The sequence below is a fragment of the Capsella rubella genome, unplaced genomic scaffold (assembly GCF_000375325.1).
Source record: "Capsella rubella cultivar Monte Gargano unplaced genomic scaffold, Caprub1_0 scaffold_6, whole genome shotgun sequence".
Taxonomy (NCBI): Eukaryota; Viridiplantae; Streptophyta; class Magnoliopsida; order Brassicales; family Brassicaceae; genus Capsella; species Capsella rubella.
The window spans coordinates 8,890,910-8,911,917 of record NW_006238918.1 but is presented as its reverse complement, the minus strand read 5'-3'; the positions used below and the strand labels follow the sequence as shown (position 1 = coordinate 8,911,917).

At 34.6% G+C, this 21,008-nt stretch overlaps 4 protein-coding genes and 1 non-coding gene across 5 annotated transcripts; 3 read left to right on the top strand and 2 right to left on the bottom strand.

Annotated features, from left to right (window-relative positions):
* Positions 1-3,037: 3,037 nt before the first annotated feature.
* LOC17882251 (BURP domain protein RD22) lies at positions 3,038-5,189 on the top strand. Its single transcript, XM_006287845.2, has 4 exons — positions 3,038-3,175; positions 3,265-3,364; positions 3,737-4,443; positions 4,606-5,189. The coding sequence occupies exons 1-4, from the start codon at positions 3,131-3,133 to the stop codon at positions 4,930-4,932; spliced, it is 1,179 nt and encodes a 392-aa protein (XP_006287907.1). The 5' UTR covers positions 3,038-3,130; the 3' UTR covers positions 4,933-5,189.
* A 4,107-nt stretch (positions 5,190-9,296) lies between these two features.
* Positions 9,297-13,510, top strand: LOC17882616 (protein ANTI-SILENCING 1). The gene is made up of 11 exons (XM_023781354.1): positions 9,297-9,384; positions 10,006-10,400; positions 10,550-10,718; positions 10,807-11,579; positions 11,860-11,886; positions 12,137-12,229; positions 12,401-12,476; positions 12,584-12,674; positions 12,820-12,889; positions 12,997-13,113; positions 13,226-13,510. The coding sequence occupies exons 2-11, from the start codon at positions 10,032-10,034 to the stop codon at positions 13,271-13,273; spliced, it is 1,833 nt and encodes a 610-aa protein (XP_023637122.1). The 5' UTR covers positions 9,297-9,384; positions 10,006-10,031; the 3' UTR covers positions 13,274-13,510.
* Positions 13,511-14,197: 687 nt separating this feature from the next.
* LOC17883301 (nitrate regulatory gene2 protein) lies at positions 14,198-17,652 on the top strand. The gene is made up of 4 exons (XM_006287035.2): positions 14,198-15,402; positions 16,077-16,252; positions 16,341-16,564; positions 16,656-17,652. The coding sequence occupies exons 1-4, from the start codon at positions 14,241-14,243 to the stop codon at positions 17,467-17,469; spliced, it is 2,376 nt and encodes a 791-aa protein (XP_006287097.1). The 5' UTR covers positions 14,198-14,240; the 3' UTR covers positions 17,470-17,652.
* Positions 17,653-17,704: 52 nt separating this feature from the next.
* On the bottom strand, positions 17,705-17,788 carry TRNAL-CAA. The gene has a single exon. It is a non-coding gene; the product is annotated as a tRNA-Leu (tRNA).
* Positions 17,789-17,847: 59 nt separating this feature from the next.
* LOC17884405 (DDT domain-containing protein DDR4) lies at positions 17,848-20,743 on the bottom strand. Its single transcript, XM_006287787.2, has 11 exons — positions 20,481-20,743; positions 20,186-20,296; positions 19,988-20,074; positions 19,849-19,886; positions 19,659-19,740; positions 19,395-19,501; positions 19,176-19,314; positions 18,992-19,084; positions 18,789-18,906; positions 18,654-18,696; positions 17,848-18,310 (listed from the first exon to the last, which is right to left on the bottom strand). The coding sequence occupies exons 1-11, from the start codon at positions 20,667-20,669 to the stop codon at positions 18,076-18,078; spliced, it is 1,242 nt and encodes a 413-aa protein (XP_006287849.1). The 5' UTR covers positions 20,670-20,743; the 3' UTR covers positions 17,848-18,075.
* Positions 20,744-21,008: the final 265 nt, after the last annotated feature.

Sequence of the window (21,008 nt, the reverse complement as noted above, 5' to 3'; positions counted from 1 at the left end):
TCTAGATGAATCAAGAAAGCTTAAGCCAAAAGATTTATTAGGGTTTTTGATGAGTGAACAAAGAGTTAGACAAAGCTATAAACGGATTCACGTGTGAAAAAATCATATGATTACACACAAACCTCTCCCCTCACTCACTTACTCTCTCTCTCACTCGTTCTCCTTCACATGCGAAGAGATGAGACAAAGATTCTAAAGTGGAAGTAAGTGTGGGAATGAGGTGTGGTCCTAACTAAAAGGTCTCAGAAGATACTAATGCCTTCCCTGTGAAATGCAATTGCAAGCGATTAAGATTACAAAAGTGATGTCTCTTCTTCACTTTAGGGTCCACTCTTCTTCTTCTCTCTTTTTTCTTTGCCTTTTATAGATGAATCGAAGAAGACGGATCGTGATCGTGATTAGATACTTGTGTTCTCTCTTCTGTTCTTTTTTTCTCTTTTCTTTCTTAGCTTACATATAAAAGTACTCTTAGATTCCAATCTCTTGATAACGAATATTCCATTATATATTCATTCGTTATACTAATATGATACGATCTAGTTGTTGTTGTAATGTAACACTAAGCCGTTGATCTACGTACTGATGATGATATACATTGTTACTCTCGTTTCTTTATAGTTCTATTGATTTATGTAGTCTTGAATAAGTAACGTTTAATTAACCCTAACCATGTCTCAGTTTAAAGTGTTAGTGTATAGTTTAGTGAAGTCAGATACAATTGGAGCTTCTCAAAAGTTGTGGGTCTAATGGTTGGTGAAAGCATGACAGTGTGATAACACTCACTCACTCTCCCCCATTTACCCATAATTCTGATCACTTTCTTTATGCTTTTTTATTTTTTGCCCATTTCCATTTCTTTTACTACTAAGCCAGCAAAATAATACATCTTAACGCGTGTGTGTGTGTGTATCAAGCCTCTTTTGTTTTGTTGAGTGTTTAAATTCCCGATTTGATGATAACAAATCTTTATAAAAGTTTTTGCATGGTTTGTGTTATTCTGATTATATAGTAACGTGCTTTGTATAGTAATACTGTCGATGTGTCTTTTTTATCACCGTTCGGATTCAAATCCAGCATCATGTTGTCGACTAGAAAACAAAAAAAAAAGTTAACTCAACATATTAGTTTGCTTGATCGTGTTATTGAAAAAAAAAAATTGTCTAGTGCTAGCTAGTAGCTACTGCCTATAACTATGAAAGCATATACTACATATAAAAACTGAGGAACTTGCACTATCCGAATATGTTATATATATAGTCACCTAAACATTCGACCCTTTTTATTGTCGGGCCATTAAATCAGTCCATTGTTCGTTTGAGCTGATAAACATGTGACAAAGAATGCACTGTTACTTTTGAAAGCATAGATGATAAGAGGATTATAACCAAGAGAAGATGATAGTGGGTTTTGTTCACGTTTGGTTTCGGGCCTTTTGAATAAGGCCCATTGTTTCGTATATATTATTTTGCAGATCACATCTCCTACTCGTTTTTCATGACAATTACATATTATGAGAAGTGTATGGCAGTCGACAAGTGTAAAGTGTTTAGAATTCCATATTAAAGTGTGATGGAGCCTATAGTTGTATGTTTGTATATAAGTAACATGAATAATTTATTTGTTGCCAATTAGTCTTGAGGTTCGAAAGCACACAAGTTTTAAAATAGTAGTAAAGCAAGCACACGATCGATGAGCAACATATGATTTTTTCTAATACAAACTTCACTTTGCACATGTCTACTCTGAAACATAAGTACATATATAAATTACAATGTTTTCATTGTCTCATATCAGAAATGTAAAAGACTTCTTAAGTCTAAAACTAACAAAATTTGATATATAGTGTCAAAAATGTATATTGTTGATCTATGCAAGATGGCCAAAATGAATTTATTGCATGTTCTAGATTATTATAGGAGTTGCACATCGAAAGTATTGTAAGGGACGTTGCACCAAATAATTTTGTATAGCCTCCATGCTTGAAATGAGAGTTTCTATCACAACTAGATGAACCAATATCAACAAGCATTAAATACATTGGTGTACTGAACACTCATTCTCTCCAACCATGGAGTTATGAAAAAAATAATGATGAAAACGAATGTTATTGTATTGGTAAGCCATAAATGAGTTAGTTGTTCGTTTTAATGTCTCTTTGTTTGAAAAGTCCACACATAAGTTAAGATTACCATGATCCCCCACACATACGATCTCATTTGGTTTGCTCTTTGTCTCGATCGCAGTGAAAAAAAAAATCATCGGCACATGACATGACACTGAAGTACCGTCGAAACATGCCGGCCGCGACCGTCCATCAATTTATTGGTAGTTTGATATGAATAGAATTAATTGATTTGTAAACATTGAGATATCTAGAAGATACTATTTTGTAAAGATTATTTATCGTATGATATTTTATAATTTTAATTTAAAGGATCTTCCAAATCTGGCTTACGATTATAAGAAACCTTTCAATTTTACTAATATTTCCGAGCAAAGGTCCATATTCTTAAGAGAAAAGCTTAAGAGCTTATCAATAATCATGTTTAAGTTACTAAATCCAACCACGAACTTGATATGAAACTATAAAAAAAATAGAAAGATTGAAAATAGAAATAAGTTATGTTCTACTTCTGCATGGCCAAAAGATAGGAATATCAAATAAAGCCAAACTTAAAAACTCTGATGCCTTGAGGTTGAAATTTTATAATTCTGTTACTTCATGTAAAAATAAAAACCAAAATATCAATATCCATAATCAAGGAGGTCATAATACAATTTACACAAATAGATATAGGAACCCTCTCTAAAAGAAAGATAGGAAACAATGTAATATGTAACGTAACACACAAATTAAACAGGAGATATTAAAAACACATGTCCACACATGGACACAAGAGCATTTAAGAAGTAGAAGGCAAGTAGTGGTTAGAGGGTATGTGATATAATTAAATCGGCCCAAATAGATTGGTAAGTAGTAGCCGTCTATATCATCCATGCTCTCATAAGTTAGTACTTCTTCAACCTCAGCTCCTTTCTACTAAAACCCTTTTACTATATATTCTAGTACACTTCCCCACTTCTCCTCAAAATTCATCAAACCTCATTTCTATTCAAAGTACTCGCAACTATGGCGATTCGTCTTCCTGCGATATGTCTTCTTGTTTCATTCATGGTAACTATTAACTCAAAACAAAACAAAGAAAGAAAGATTACTTTCTCACTTTAAGTTATGGTGGTTTGATGCTTATTTTGTTATCGCAGGTCATTGCTATTGCGGCTGATTTAACACCGGAGCGTTATTGGAGCACTGCTTTACCAAACACTCCCATTCCTAACTCTCTTCATCAACTTTTGAATCTTGGTTAATATCTTTTACTTTACATGTTTTTACATTTTTTTTCTACTAGCTAAAGCTAGTCCTCGCACCATAGTTCTATGAGTATGTTAGAAATACATGTTTCTTTTTCTAATTTCTTTAGGATATTTTTCTGAATTTATATTATGTTTTTTTCTACTTTTAACTGTTTTTCCAATTCAAGACACACACATAAACAAAGAAAGAATTATATACATAAATGCAAATAAAGATGTGTTTGACTTGTATTATTACAATACAGTATCTTTTAACATATATATTTGAATCTGTACGTTACTAGCAAGTAAATGTAACCATTTTTTTTTGTTGCTGATAAAATAAATGTCTCCTTAATTACCAAACCATTCTTTTGTGTAGATTTTACCGACGAGAAAAGAACCAACGTCCAAGTAGGTAAAGGCGGAGTACACGTTTACGCCGGAAAAGGTAAGCCCGGCGGAGGAACCGCCGTGAACGTCGGAAAGGGTGGTGTACGTGTGGACACCGGAAAGAGTAAGCCCGGAGGAGGAACACACGTGAGCGTAGGCAGCGGAAAAGGTCACGGAGGTGGCGTCGGAGTCCACACGGGTAAACCCGGCAAGAGAACCGACGTAGGAGTCGGTAAAGGCGGCGTGACGGTGCACACGCGCCACAAGGGCAAGCCAGTTTACGTCGGTGTGAAACCAGGACCTAACCCTTTCGTGTACAACTACGCAGCCAAGGCGACTCAGCTCCACGACGATCCTAACGCGGCTCTCTTCTTCTTGGAGAAAGACTTGGTTCCGGGGAAGGCTATGAACGTCCGGTTTAACGCGGAGGATGGTTACGGAGGCAAAACTGCGTTCTTGCCACGTGGAGAGGCGGAAACGGTGCCGTTTGGGTCGGAGAAGTTTTCTGAGACATTGAAGAGGTTCTCGGTGGAAGCTGGTTCGGAAGAAGCTGAGATGATGAAGAAGACCATTGAAGAGTGTGAAGCTAAAAAGGTCGGTGAAGAGGACAAGTATTGTGCGACTTCTTTGGAGTCTATGGTCGACTTTAGTGTTTCTAAACTTGGCAAGTCTCACATCAGGGCTGTTTCCACTGAGGTAAATACACTAGCTAGCTACTATATATGTACATATATAGCTAATAATTATTAGTATGAAATATGGTTAGATCTAAATTTTCTTACATAAACATGGTTACACATAGTTCAGTTTGGTTCTAGTTGATTTGTATGTATTATTATGTAACTTTGGTTACTACAGGTGGCTAAGAAGAATGCACCGATGCAAAAGTACAAAATCGCGGCGGCTGGAGTAAAGAAGTTGACTGACAACAACTCTGTGGTGTGTCACAAACAGAAGTACCCATTCGCGGTGTTCTACTGCCACAAGACGATGATGGCAAGTGTTTACGCGGTTCCACTCGAAGGAGAGAACGGTATGCGAGCTAAAGCGGTTGCGGTGTGCCACAAGAACACCTCAGCTTGGAACCCAAACCACTTGGCTTTCAAAGTTCTTAATGTGAAGCCAGGGACTGTTCCAGTCTGCCACTTCCTCCCGGAGACCCATGTTGTGTGGTTCAGCTACTAGATAGGATTTGCCTTTCTATCTGATTGTGGGTTCTATAATGTATAATAATATTTCAGTTAATCTATGTTTTTGAGATGTTTTGGTTTATGAATATACATACATATACATATAGTAATGCGTGATTCCCATATAAGAGTGAAGGCATCTATATGTTTTCTGTTTTTTGTTTAACTACGTAGCTGTCTTTTGTGGTTTGCTGATTCTTGTGGTTTTTGCAAGAACACTATAATAAAGTAGAGTCGAAATGTTCCCATTTCTATGTTTTTGACTTGATTGACTGAAAACATAAATTCATGAACAAGTAAGATAGGTGATTAATTAATATTTTACTTTGGCTGTCATTGATATTTTGATGTATAGTTATGAAATTACTAGCATCGTCCAGGAGGCCTAAGCCATAAACACACTCCCACCACTATCTAAACCAAACGAAAAAATCGAATAAATCGAAATCACTTATCTCAATTCTCAGTACACCACCATAAAATCAAAGCTAGGAAATAGAAGACATAACAAGTCTTCTGTATTTTGATATCACATGTTTATCACATACATTATATGTGTCTTCTATATTTTGATAAACATATGATATCAATATGGGTTATGACCAAAACTGGACCTAGCCCAGGTAAGGTAAAACATTGGTGACCAATGTTTTTTGTTTGTTTTTTTCTCCAGTAAGAGATCTCCAATATTTTTAAACTTAAAAGTTTAATGGTTTTTAAAGGGTTTTAGAAGCTTACATGAATTTTTGAATGGTTTTAAAGGATTTACAATGGTTTTCAAAAGATTTTATAAGTTTATAACTGTTTTTAAAAGATTTTCAAGGATTTTTAGAGGGTCTTTAAAAAAAGATTTACAAGTGTTTTTCAAGGAATTTACAAGGATTAAAATGTTTTTAAAAGGATTTACAAGGAATTTTAAATTTTAAAGATATTTACAAAGGTTTAAAAATAGTTTTAAAGGATTTACAAGGGGTTTTAAAGGGTTTTAGAAATTTACAAAAGTTTTTAAAGGCATTACAAGGACGTTAAAATGGTTTTTAAGGATTTAAAAGGGTTTTAAAAGTTTACAAAAGTTTTTATTAAAGGATTTACCACGGGTATAAAATTATTTACAAAGGTTTACTAAAGTTTTTAAAGGTTTTGGTAAATTTTAAAAGATTTGCAAGGTTTTAAAAATGTTTACAAGGTTTTTTAAGGATTTGCGGAAAAATTATGGATGTTGGATTTTTTTTGGCGAAAATATTTTTGTCGGAAACTTTTTGCGGGAAAATTTTTGCTGGAAATTTTTGGCGGGAAATTTTCCGGAAGGAATATTCTTTTTGTTGGAAATAATATTTATTTCTTCATTATGGGTTATACTAAAGTAAGGTAATTTATTCATTTTGTATATTGAAGAGGTTATTTTTGAAAATGGACATCTAGGGAGGGTACTTGTTAAAAAAGTATCATAAAAAGGTTATTTGTGCAAATCCTCCATAAAAAATGATATATTTGTAAGGAAAACAAATCTTAAAATACGTCACTTAGTAAATTAAAACATATTAATAATAGCATGATAACTTTTCCCCGCATTGTAGCGCGGATCCGATTCTAATTTATGTAATTGTATAGAGAGAATTTCTACAAATTATAACAAATATTTCTTTTCGACCAAACATTACTTTTAGAATATTTTGTCCATATATGCTCGACCAAATCCTTCTTCAGTTGTTGATGCATAGCTCGATCACGAAGTCGAATTCTAGTGGCCATTATATCGACGAGATTTAAAGACATTTCTTTAGAATAGGTGAAATCCACCCGTGTACTTTCGGGACATTATGCTTCTTCAAATTCGGTGACATCAAACTGAATATACATATCTCGCTCGTCTTCTACTATCATATCGTGAAGAATTATACATGCTCGCATAATAATTTATGTTAAATTAATTTAAAATGAAATAAAATTAAAAATTTAATTTTAGAAACTTAATAATTATTGCAAATTAAAAAATCTCAAAACATACATGAGATACAATTTATAATATAAATAACATAAAGCACAATAGTTTCAAAACATACATGAAATACAATTTATAACATATATTTATTTTTTGACCCTTCCCATGGTGATACGTGTCCGTCTCTTAGCAATTATCAGCATTTAATATTTATTTGAATTCATATAATTACTTAAAATCTTTCTAAGAGACCTTGATCAAAGAGATATAAATATATATTGAGAAAAAGGGAGAATAAAGCGAAAACAAAACAAAACAAAAGACCACACATCAAGGAAATGAGAGGTGTCACTTCCTGGTGAATTCTTGTTTTTTTCGCCGAACACTAACGACGAGCTTAAATCAAAGGAGACTCGACCGTTCTTTGAAATTATATGAAGTACTCTTTAATGATTTTTTTTTTTGTTGTTGACAAAGTTACTATCACAATTCATGTTTAGAATTGACAAAGTTACTATCACAAAGTTACTCGAGATTTTTTTGTTGTTGTTGAGAAAGTTACTATCACAAAGTTACTCGAGATTTTTAAACTCAAAGATTCTTGCAATACATTCTATATTCACCTCGTATGTTTGCCTTGTACGTCACATAAGTTTTTAAACTATGTTACTATATAATAAACCTAGAGTTATGTTTTAATATTCTTCCTCGTCTTTGTTATTGCTAAGTATACTCGTTGACCATAAAGAGATTTCACTTGGGTATTAAAAACACTAGGAAATCTTTTAATTCTTGGATAGTGATAAATCTATATTTTACCACTTTTAAACATGCATATTTCATTTATTTAACTTTGTTCATTCGTTGATCCACATCATTTTAGTTTTTTTTCCATGTTTTTTGCACATTTAGATAAATTTTGCATATGTATCGCATACATTTTGCATATTAGAGTTTTAATTAAACATTAAATTTTATGTTACTGAGCGATATAATATATATCGTTGACAATGAATTTTTCTTGAAAAATAAATGGTTTAATATATATTATGTAGTAACAAATATCACGGGGGGAAAATAAACGACATAGACGACCAACTCAGAATCCTTTATCACTAAGAGAGTTTCTTTTGTATTCATAATCTATGAAGACATTTCTTTAAAAATTTTCATGTTAATTATCGACGGTTGTTGACTGAATTGTAAATATCATTATGATTAAATGTCAGTACAAATATAACACCGTTCTATATAAAATGCGAATATACCAAGTCTCATGAACATTATTTAGTGTAAATATTTAAAGATACATATATAATATCATATCGCTAGAATAATTTTAGCGAGGTTACTTTATCCATAGAAGAAAGTGCGATATAGTATAAGAGAATTTCCAACCAATTCATGACTGTATATATCTTATCTCACTTTTTATAATTACATGGCTAAACAGTTTAACAACTACTTTGAATCTAATAATTTGTTTGATAATGTATGTCATGAATTTTTTTAAAAGGAACTCATTTATTTCCCAAAATGAATGAAATCTCGAATATTTTATTTTTATCATATACATTATCTTTCCAAGTTTTAGTAATTTATTTTCAATCGCTTTTAACTACCAATTCTTTCGGCATCGATTTACTCTCTATCGCCATTTTCAATATTTTAAATATAATTTCACAACATAAAGTGTAACCCTCGAATATATTCGTCTTAAAGTATAAATTTAATTGAGTTTCATAATCTTTTATTTTTTAATTGAAAATTTAATCATAAATAAAAATATGTATTATTTACAACTACATAAATAGTGTATTATTCTACCATGTATTTAAAATTTAGTTGCATTCTAAAACTCATTAACTTATTTAAAATTCCAAAGTATGATTATTAAGTTTTATAATGTTAATAATTTGACTCATATTATAATTACTAATAAAAAATTTCTTATTATTGGTTTTACTATTTTAAAATTTAATTTATTTTACATATTTTGTTTGTTATTTATGTAAATTTCTATTAATTATAAATAACATAAGTATTTATTAAATGAAGATTTTAAATTTACTTTAATGTTAAAAAAATGCGTAGGTAGACAATATAGATGGAGAGAGAACTCTCCTATTATATATATGTAAATTGTTTAAAGAGGTCTTATATGTAATTTTGTTTTAGTTTGGGCTTCCTAGATTTCATATTTTTCATAGTTGTAATGTAGTATTACAATTTGGTTACTCATTTTGGGCCTATAATGGAGGCTTACAAAAACATATTCATGAGGCTGCGTTTAATTACAAGTTGGACTTATCTAATTTTGGGCCCATTCAAACGTCGTGAGCATGTGTATATTAAAATTTTCTATATATATACGACAAGAACTCACCATAGAGATGCTAACCCTAAAAATGTTTTTGCGGCGAACTCTGTAGATGAGAAAGAAAATCAATGAAAAAGAATAAACTCTAGAAAGCGAAAAACTTGAGTCTAGCGATAATATTGCGAGTAAGGATTATTTAATAGTAGCATATCATACAAAATTTGTGTTTGATGAAAGTTTTGTGACAAGATCTTTCAAGCAATCTCTTTTATATAAGCTAGATTTGTCTTTTCTGGATTCCGAACTAGTCAGAATAATCAGGTTGTTACAGAAATTTAGATCTATCGGTATAATCGGGTCACTATATTGTATACACAGTTCAGATTGATAGATAAATAAATAAAAAACATGATTTATGTACATCCTTATCACATCACTATTTGTATTTTGTTGTTTCTTAAGTTTTGAAACAAGTCATGTGGATTTTCTATTTTCTATTAAAAAGAAGTAATGATTTCTTTTATTTAATAAAAATTTTTGATTTTTGATATGGTGTGAACTTGATGTGTAAGTTTTGATGAGGATGTTAATATCAAAATCATATAATCAAACCAAAATCACACCTAAAAAAGTGTTGCTCAAAATTTATTTCATAGCATATAGTGATGAATCAAGCATTTTGGATTTTTAATTCTAGTATCTCTTAGAGAAAAACAAGTGTAAACAATATCATTGTTCTTACATTGTTGTTTTAACTTATGTGAAATGTTGATTTAGTGACTCTTTTGTCTACTGCATTTATATAGGAGGAGCCTGCTTCATATAAGAGAGGATGAAAAGATCAGCACAAGTTGAAGACTTAAGCTTCAAGGGGGGTAAAAAGAGATCAGGAACCAGTGTCGAAAAGAAAAATGTCCAATTCTATGAATCTTTCACCTTTAAGGGTTCTGAATATTGTCTTTATGACTCTGTGATCATTCGCTATGACGACACACAAGACTCTAGAAGGTTCTTTGTTGGCAAGATCATAAAAATGTGGGAACAATATGATCAACGTGAAAAACAGAGAAGAGTCGAGCTACTATGGTTCTTTAAACCGTCTGAGATTATGTCACATCTTCAAGGAGTTGAAGATATACATGTGAACGAACTGTTTTTGGCTTCAGGGAAAGGTCTTGGCCTCACTAATGTAAACCCATTGGTAACTAAACTTCTCTTTTCTTTATAATTCTATATACTTATAACGCTTATTCCTAGTTAAATGTGAGCATGTAGAAACCTTGATATATTTTAGAGAACAATCTAATACAACCAACCTTATTGTTTTGATATAACATTATGTTACAACAGGAAGCAATTTCTAGAAAATGTTATGTGGTATGCACCTCGAAAGACGTAAGGAACCCACAACCTTCTGATGAAGAAATCAAGTCGGCTGACTTCGTTTTTCGCCGAACTTTTGATGTTGGAATTCATAAGATCTTAGAAAAGATAGATGATAAAATTGCTGGAGTTGATGGTACATTTTTGTTTCCCTTTCATATCTAGTCTATTAGCTATTTTAACTTGATTACCTCATATCTTCATTTTGCTTTTATGTGTTGCAGTTAAGTTTCTCTTTAACAAAACCAGCATACATAGGACTCCATATAGTTTGAAACCAAATCTTTCTTCAACTAGTGGTTCAGCTAGGCAGAATGAACGTATTGGCAATGATTTTTCTATTCATAGGAAGATAGATTATGGTGACAAAAGAAATGGTTATGGTCTGTGTGATGATGACCATTGTAATGCCTCTGGTTATAGGAGAAATGGTTACCATGACCAAGAAAATGAAACTCGTTTGCAGCTGAGTAAACGAAAATCGCGGATGGAGGAAGAAAGGTACTACAGTAAAGACTTTTACTGCTTGGATGATTTGCCTCAAAAGAAACGGTGGCTATGCAATGTTGCAATGTCAAATGGAAGAACAAAATGCTCTTATGGTGGTAAAGATGTAAAATTTATTAGAAAAGATATGTTGGCAAAAAAATTATGGCCTCAAGATGAAAGGCATAATAAAGATTCTTACAGTTTGGGGGATATGCCTCCAAGTAAACGAAACCTAGATGGTTATGCTGGAATGTTAAAAGGAAGACCCAGAAATGTATTTGAACCTACTAGAAGTCGTCCTAGCTTAAGTGACAAGAAGCAAGATATGAGGGGGATGATACCAAGATCTCGTGAAGGAAAAGAGACAAAACATGCAGATGAGAAATGTCTACTCAAGAAACCAAACTCTGATTCTAGAATACCAAAAAGCATTGAGGGGAATATGTTGATCAATGTCGACAACAAAAGAAATGGTCAAGTCTTTGACTTGAACCAAAAGCCGAATGTTGTAAGTTTTATATTAGTATTTTGAATATCTTTGTCGCATTGTTTGAATGACATTGGTCTAGAAGTGGCTGCTTACACAATTTTCATTCATAGGATGTTTGTTAACCTTTCTTAGGTATATGGTTGTACATCAACTTAAACTCTTAGCAAATGGTTTGGGAGACCTTTGTGTGTGTTGTATATATTATGTCATACTAAACTTGTTAGTTGCTAGTGTGCTTGTAGACATGCATGGATGTTCCTTATCTGATAGATTCTTGTTTTCTTTTCTTGATTTGCAGGAAGCAATCAAATGGTACCAAAAACTTGTAAGTACTTCTCATTTAAACATTTACTATCAGGTGCTTGACATGCTTGCTCCTTGATGTGAATAGAGTGACATGTTTATCTGTTTTAATGATATGTTATATATAATCTAGTACTAGAAATCATTTTCATTTGGTTTAAACCTTTTATGGATGGGCCATTCAAGAACTTTTTAGTATCTTTGATTATTGAAGAACTAACATAAGTTTCACATATGCTATTAATTTTTAAAATGTTTAAATTATAAATCAGTCTTGGGAAGAAAATTTGAAGTTGGCAGAAGGCCAAGGGAATCTGGTTCTGCTTCGGTACTTGGATCCTACTTATACATCTAGAAAAGTGGAGGTATTATCCAATTTATAGATTTTTCTATTCTTTATTAGGAGCCTTACAAGGTTACTTATATATGCTTAGTTGTTGTAACTATCACTGCTCAAGCTAGGCAGTGTAGCTTTTGTGCTGGTGTATACCATTCATGTAAAATTGTATCTAAGAAACTTATGAATAATGCTTCAGGACATAATCTACTCGGCTTTGAATGAGCAATGCATGGCAAGGATGTTAGAGCAAACATCAGTGAGTCGTCACATTGGTAAGTCTACTTCTATACTATAGCAATCACACTATAGTATAAAGAGTCAAAGCTTTGGAACCTTCTTTGGAACCTTACTATGGAATTTCATGTTGGCCGCAATCTAGGTGAAGCTTTGGCGATATTCGAGACAAGGTATGTTGCCGAAAGAGTCGTTAAAAGACTAGAAGAGGGATATTTGTTGCTAGATAATGGAAGGTAGGCTTCACATAATCACATGAGATATTTTGCTTGTTAATTTCATAGCTCATACATTTGCTCTAGTTGGATGATTAAGCTAAGTTGCATTTACGAGTTTATATCTAAGGAACTTAAATTTCGTTTATTTTTTTTTGCTGGACAGGACACTTATTGCTACTAGTGTTAAAGTGAAATCTCCAATGGAGCCACCACCGCAGCTCAATGGCCATATGGTATTGTTTTAGTTTTACTCATCCCCTAGTAATACACATACAATTGAATAGACTTGGCTTTAAGCAAAGTCCTTACATTGTATTGTCTTTATATATTTTTCTTCAAGGGAGATGTTGTGGCTACATCACATTGTTCTAAGGATAACACCACTGGATTTGAAATGGCCATAGATTGGTGTATGAATCGAGACAAATTCGAGCTAACTTGGAAAAGTAAATTTGAGGTAAACATTATCACCATTTTTACTGTTTTATCTAGTTTTTATAGCAATTCAATCTTCTTTGATCGACTTATTTAGTTTAAACGTAAATCATATTCGCATTTTTTTTTTGTAGCAACAAACTGAGGAGACAAAGAAGTTGCATATAAAGTTCAAGCCATAAACATGCTTAGTTTCAACATCATCTTGTTGTGAAATCTAGTTCAAGCAACAAATTAAAGCACCTTGAGAAGTAAGTGTGAAAATATTATGTTATTTTGTAGAAACACCAAGAACGTAACTTTCTCGTATGAGAAAGATCATGAGACTTTTGTTAAGTTGGTTTTATGTATTATTGTATCATACTAAAAACATGATGTGGCTAACCAAACCCAAAATCAAACCTTTCTCCAAATATATAATTTCCCATCATAATTTGCATAATATCAACTAAGTTTTATTTTGGTTTAGAAAACCATAATTGTGTTCTAAAGTTTTCAATAGTTGTTGCATATCAAATCATTTTTAGTATATCATTCAAAAATTATATTTTTTTAATGTCGAATAAAAAATAAAAAAATGACTGTTATAAAACAGTCTTATTAATTATTACCGACTAACGATATAATCAGCTAACGGTTTAGTCCGCTTTCTCTATATTATCCATACAAAACTATTACTGACTAACAATATAATCTGTTAACGGTTTATTCCGCTTTACCTATAACATCCATTCAAAAAATTAACAGTAAAAATCAAAAACTCTTGAAGTTCCTCATTGAAATTATCGGAAATATGGAAGAGTTTAATGGCTCTCTAAAAAGCAAAAGAAATCAAACTTTTTTTGATTCAATCCAAAGCGTTACGTACACTAAAGTCATCGAAACGACGCCGTAGTGCGTCGAGATATGTGACCGTTAGCTACAAAAAAAATAAAATAAATATGAATATAGAGGACAAGACACCACGATAGCGTGAGAGAGCGAGTACATAAAGAAACATCTACTCGCAGCGCGTGAAAGACATCTTTCTTCTCCTTCATCTCTCTCTCTCTGCTGCATCTTTGTTCCCTTCATTGTCAGTACTCTCTTTATCAATCTTTTTCTCTCTCAGAGAAAAAGCAAAAAAAAAAAAAAACACTCTTTTTTGAAATGGGTTGTGCTCAATCTAGGGTTGATAACGAGGAAGCAGTAGCGAGATGCAAAGAACGGAGAAACGTAATCAAAGAAGCAGTTGCAGCGAGCAAAGCTTTCGCCGCCGGTCATTTCGCTTACGCTATTGCTTTGAAGAACACTGGTGCTGCTTTAAGTGACTATGGCCATGGTGAATCTGATCAGAAAGCTTTGGATGATGTTTTGGATCAACAGCATTACGAGAAACAGAGTCGTAACAATGTAGATCCGGCTGCTCCTCAGCCACCTCCTCCACCGCCTATTGAGAATCTTCCTCCTCCGCCTCCTCCTTTGCCTAAATTCTCTCCTTCTCCGATTAAACGAGCGATTAGCTTGCCTACTATGGCGGTTAGAGGTCGAAAGGTTCAGACTTTAGATGGTATGGTGATTGAGGAAGAGGAAGAAGAAGATGAAGAAGGGGAAGAGGAAGGGAAGGGTAGTGTTAGAGCCACCGCTCGTAAGGTTGTGGAGGAGGAGGAAGAGGCTTCGCCGAGGACACCGGAGAACGTTGGGAATATTGGGAGGAAGAAGAGATTAGAGACAACGCCGGAGATTGTGAGTGCTTCTCCGGGGAATAGTATGGCTTGGGATTACTTTTTCATGGTGGAGAATATGCCTGGACCTAATTTAGATGATAGAGAGATGAGAAATGGTTATGAGAATCAGACTAGTCATTTTCAGTTCAATGAAGCAGATGAAGAAGAAGAAGAGGAGGAGGAAAAATCTGGAATATTTCGGAAGAACTCTGCTTCTCATAAGGTAGTTGAGGAGATAGAACCTAAGACGCCGGAGAAAGTTGAAGAAGTTGAAGAAGAAGAAGATGATGATGAAGAAGAAGATGATGATGATGATGAGGAGGAGGAGGAGGATGAGGAAGAGGAAGAGGAGGATGAAGTGGTGGTTGAGGCAAAGAAGAAGAAGAAAGGGAAAGCTAAGATTGAGCATTCTAATACTGCTCCACCGGAGTTTCGTCGTGCGGTTGCTAAGACTACTGCATCAAGTCATTCCAGTGTGAATTTGATGAAGATTCTGGATGAGATTGATGATAGATTCCTCAAGGCGTCAGAGTGTGCTCAAGAGGTTTCCAAGATGCTTGAAGCTACAAGGTTACATTATCACTCCAATTTTGCAGATAACCGAGGTATTGAAGTCCTCTCTAAGTCCATGTGATTGAGCATTTATATGTGTTTGTTGCAATTTGGTGAATCTTATTGACTGTCACTGTCAAGTGTCAAGACACGAGTTTAGTGTAGCCTAGTCAATGATCAAAGCTTATACACTAATGTAGTTTTTTCTTTGCTTTTCTCAGATTTGAGGCATTCGGATTCGTAATTATTCACTTAGCTTTAACCAAAACTTTGGTTGTCTGCTTTTTTAAGTGATTCATAATGTGTATGTGATTGGATTGTTTAGAAAGTTTGGTTCTTTGTTTCTCTAATTGAAACAAGAAAAAAGAAAACCAAAAGAGAGAGTATTTTTTTTTCTTTTGTAGATGCCATCAGGGTTTAGTGTATGCAAATATTCTTAAAGTATGAGTCTTTGATGCACTTTTTGGTCTGTGATTTAACTTTTATCAGAATCTAAGATGAACCTTAATTTAATAGATCTGGTAGGTTTCTTAACTACTTTTTTCTTTTCAATTTAAAGCCATTAAAAAAGTTCTGAATTTGACTAAACAACACTCTAACCTCCTTTGCTTCATATCCCTACCATTACCTGTTCTGTCTCTGTTGATTATGTTGAATGTTTCTTGGACAACTGTTGCTTTTTCTTGCTGATGAAAAAATGCTCTTTTCTGAAAATTTTCCATTTCAGGATATGTTGATCATTCTGCTAGAGTTATGCGGGTTATAACTTGGAATAAATCGTTAAGAGGCATTTCGAATGGTGAAGGTGGAAAAGATGATCAAGAATCAGATGAGCATGAAACTCATGCTACTGTGTTGGATAAATTATTAGCATGGGAGAAGAAACTCTATGATGAAGTGAAGGTAATTTAACTTAAACTGTAAATCATTTCCACCAATAGTGAAGGATGTCTAGCTGAATGCATTTCTGGTGTGGTGTTTCTTTCTCCAGCAAGGGGAGCTTATGAAGATAGAGTATCAGAAAAAGGTATCTTTACTCAACAGGCATAAAAAACGAGGTGCGAGTGCAGAGACCGTGGAGAAAACAAAGGCGGCTGTGAGTCATTTACACACAAGATATATCGTTGACATGCAGTCAATGGATTCAACTGTTTCAGAAGTAAACCGTTTAAGGGATGACCAATTGTATCCAAGACTTGTTGCTTTGGTTGAAGGGTAAAGTTTTCTCCTTTTCAAATGATTCTCTGTGAAGCTATAGCTTAGCCTTCTCTCTCTAACCAATTTTCTCGACTTGTGGGATCTGCAGGATGGCAAAGATGTGGACAAACATGTGCATACACCACGACACGCAATTAAGTATTGTTGGAGAGCTAAAATCCCTTGAAATTTCAACTTCTCAGAAAGAAACCACAAAGCAACATCACCATCAGACTCGGCAGTTCTGCACCGTCTTAGAAGAATGGCATGTTCAGTTTGATAGACTCGTGACCCACCAGAAGCAGTACATTAACTATCTCAACAGCTGGTTAAAGCTAAACCTTATCCCCATCGAGAGCAGTCTTAAAGAGAAGGTCTCCTCTCCTCCACGGCCTCAGCGCCCACCAATCCAAGCCCTTCTTTTCGCATGGCACGACCGTCTTGAGAAACTTCCCGATGAAGTCGCCAAATCAGCTATCTCGTCGTTCGCGGCAGTCATCAAAACCATCTTGCTTCACCAGGAGGAAGAGATAAAACTCAAGGAGAAATGCGAAGAGACCCGAAGAGAGTTCATACGGAAGAAGCAAGGCTTTGAGGATTGGTATCAGAAACACTTGCAGAAAAGAGGACCAACGGAGGAAGCTGAAGGCGGGGATGACGCAACAACAAGCTCCAGAGATCATGTCACAGAGAGGAGAATAGTTGTCGAGACACTGAAGAAAAGGCTTGAAGAGGAAGAAGAAGCTCACCAGAGACACTGTATTCAGGTGAGAGAGAAATCTCTCAACAGTTTGAAGATCAGATTGCCTGAGATCTTCAGGGCACTGTCTGATTATGCCCACGCTTGTGCTGACTCGTATGAGAAGCTCAGAATCATATCGCAGAGTCACAAAGCAAACAGTGGAGCCACTGAATCTTCTTGAACCAGTTTTAGTTCTTTCCGACTTATGTATTATGTATTATGATGGAAACATTAAGCATATGTAGTGTACTGGTATGTGCGACTAGTATTGTTGCTGACTTGCTTAGTTGCTTTGTTACCATCCAAATTGTTGATCAACAGTGTCCAAAAAAAAAAGAAAATGTAAATAGTAGGACATTATGTAGATTTGCATGATGTTGTCGAGTAGATTGGAGAAAAATTGAATAAAAATGAAATGTCAGAAGTGGGATTTGAACCCACGCCCTCTTACGAGGACCAGAACTTGAGTCTGGCGCCTTAGACCACTCGGCCACCCTGACTTTTACGAACAGATTTGTACTGTCAAAATCATATATTTAATCTGAAAATAATTTGAGCATTACATAAGATAGGTATGCGACATGATACTACATATAATAAGAGTCAGATCTACACTGTTACGAATGGGAGTACATTATCATATATCACCACCAAAACAAAAAAAAACTTATCTCCCAAGTCCTAAACCCTTATAATCAAAAGCTTGGTCTCGTTACCAACAGACAAAACGATGTCATGTTGTTCAAAAGCTTTTTACTATTTCTTCAACAACATACTGAGGTTTAAACTAGTAGAGGGCTGAGTTCCTGGTAACTCTTTGTCTCAGCCTGTTTTTGACACCGTACTCTCCCTTTGACTCTGCGTCCTCCTTGCTTTTCTCATTCTCTTTATCATCGTCATTGTTGATTTCAGGTGCTTCATCCTCTGTTGAATTCATCTTGTTACCTTCAGAACTGTCGTTGTCTGAGCCCAATGAGACACTTTGTTGCTCCCTTTCTTCTACCTCATCTCCATCGCTTTCCCTGATCAAGAAAAGAAGTAAATGATGGGGTTTCCTCATGCTAAAGCTCTTGCATCAAACCGACTCAAAGCACTCAGTTAATCTATCTGCATCTTTTACTATACAGCATGGTAGTATGAGCTATAGGCAATCGATCTGTTTCTATTACTACGTTGGGTTTTCAGCCTAGCAATGACAGATAGAATCACATGGCAAACGAATCTACACACCTCCGCTACTGAAGTGTGATCAACAGTGGTTTCATTCTAGTTCATCAGATTATTTTGACCAACATGAAAATACTATCTATGTGCTAAATATTGATGGATAGATAACTTGGATTAAGAAAGAAGTCAAGCTCTTACTCTTTTTCCTCCACAGCATCACTGATCATCTTGTCAAAGTTGTCTGAATAATAAGATTTGCAAACTACTAAGCCACGCCAATGGGTAAATACCATATCAAACGCGCAGAAGAAACGCAAGAAAATATGACTTTACCATAGGTGTAAGTAGCAGGTATGCGGTTACGACAAGAACGGCGCATAGGACCTGAGAAATTGACATTAACGACCAGCTGCTCTTTCTTCATTTTCTTCTTCAGGGCCCTTTCTTTCTTCTGTTATTGCAGAAGGAATGGAAACACCGTAAGAAACATGATATAGCAGATGTGTACATAAGAATAAAGCAGTTAGAAAAAATACTTTATGATATTTCTCAACAACGGGTAAAGCTTCTGTCTCAATCTTCTCGCCAGTTGCAGCCAAAGAAGAAGCTTTGCTTGATGATAACTCTCTCTGCCATAACAGGCATAATACATAATGAATGAGGAAAACAGTTCCACACATCTTAAAGAGTAGAAGCACAAACAACAAACAAAAAGCTTACAGCGACTCTCTGAAATTCATCTAGATTGGTTGCTTCAATTTCCCAGCTCAAGCAAGATTTATCTGAGCAAGCATTCTTCTTTGAGATTTCATTGACTTCCCTATATAATCTGTACCCTTGCATGTCATTACCATCAAACCTAGAACAAAAGGTAAAAGATAAAAGTTAGTCACACCAAATCTAAAACAGAGCAAAGTAGGCATAAGACATGTAAACTACCAGTAAGAAGTCTTCTTTCCATCTCCTCCTAACTTCCTTTTGCGAAAATGGGAATCCAAGTCTCCTTCCTTGGTATTTTCTTGAATATACGAACGAGCATCATCTTGCTATACCATCAACCAACAGAAACAAAAGCATAAACTTATAAGAGAAAAAAAGTAACAAAAGCAAATAGCAATGATCTTGTTTAGAGATATACATGTGTAACCAAAGAGGCATGCATAAACAATAGACTTCAACAATTAAATAACAAGAAGAAATTACTTGGACTCGAAGCTCACAAAGTGCCTTCAGAAACTTCAGGCGATTAATAGGGCTAAGTCTTTGGTATTCAGATATTTCCTCCCTAGCCATACAGCAGAAGAGAAGAAAGTTGATATCACTACCATTTCTCAACCTGACTATAAAAAAAAAATCCATACTTTATAAACTCACAAACAAATTCATCACTTACCCTTTGCTAGCAGTTATAGGAATTTCACCGGTAGCAATCTACAATTGCAATTAACAGGAGCCAATTACAGAAAAAACATAACACTGTTTCAAAGGAGAATATATAAGCTAGAAAATAGAAGTTTCAGTATGGCCTTTACCCATGGCCACCATGGAGCAAGTTTCTTACACAACACCGTGATCCATGCATTTGCATCATCAAGGTTTTTATTTACCGGTGGTATCCCCTGAAAACAAAGTTAAAAGAGTTCCATAAGGTTTCTTATAAGTCAACAAACAAACACACATGTATGCGATGATGAAAAAAATAGTGAAGAATTAGAGATTCCCTCGTTAACCTTCAAAAGTGCAATGTGAAGCTGAGCATTTGTGTTGTTGGACTCGATAAGACCCATCTCAATTTCTTCAGCTGTTAACTTCAATTTCTCCGAAACAAGTGGTCCAAAGACCTATCACCAACAACAACAAAAATGTTATATCTTTCAATGAAATTGTAAGCACCCACAAACATAAACATCTCTAACAAAACCCTAGATTTCAACAAACACAGAACACAAATATTCTTCCGTCTGAAATCGAATCATTTTGGAATCTAAGATCAGGAAGAAGCGAAAGAGGTTTCTGGGTTCATACATTCACGAAATTGAGAACAGAAGCGAGCTCCCAACGTCCACGCAAGTGTTTCACCGCTGAATCGGAGGAGGAATCTTCGTCGGAATCGTCTGAGAGAATCGTCACGTCTTCGCAGATTCGTTCTTCTTCCAGCTTCGGCGGCTCAGGTGCTTCCGTCACAGCTGGTGTTCTCTGGCGGAGCGTTACCATTTTTGTCAGAGAGAGAGAGAAAGTGGAAGAAGAAGAAGAAGAAAAGAAGAAGAAAGGAAGATGAATGGGTTTTGTGGGAGTAGGACGAGTGTTGTAAAATTGGAGAAAATTTTTAGGGGAATTCTCCCGCCAAAAGAGGGATGATTTTACTAATTTACTATTTTACCCTACCACAACCTAGGGCTATTATTTTCCCTTTTTAAATCTTTCTTTGTATTTTCCTATTTTAATCCCCATTATTTATATTTTTTATTTTATTAATCTGGCTTTTATTTTGTCCTGGACGAACACTGACACGACTTGAACAACACATTAATAGATTCCTTATATACTATCGAA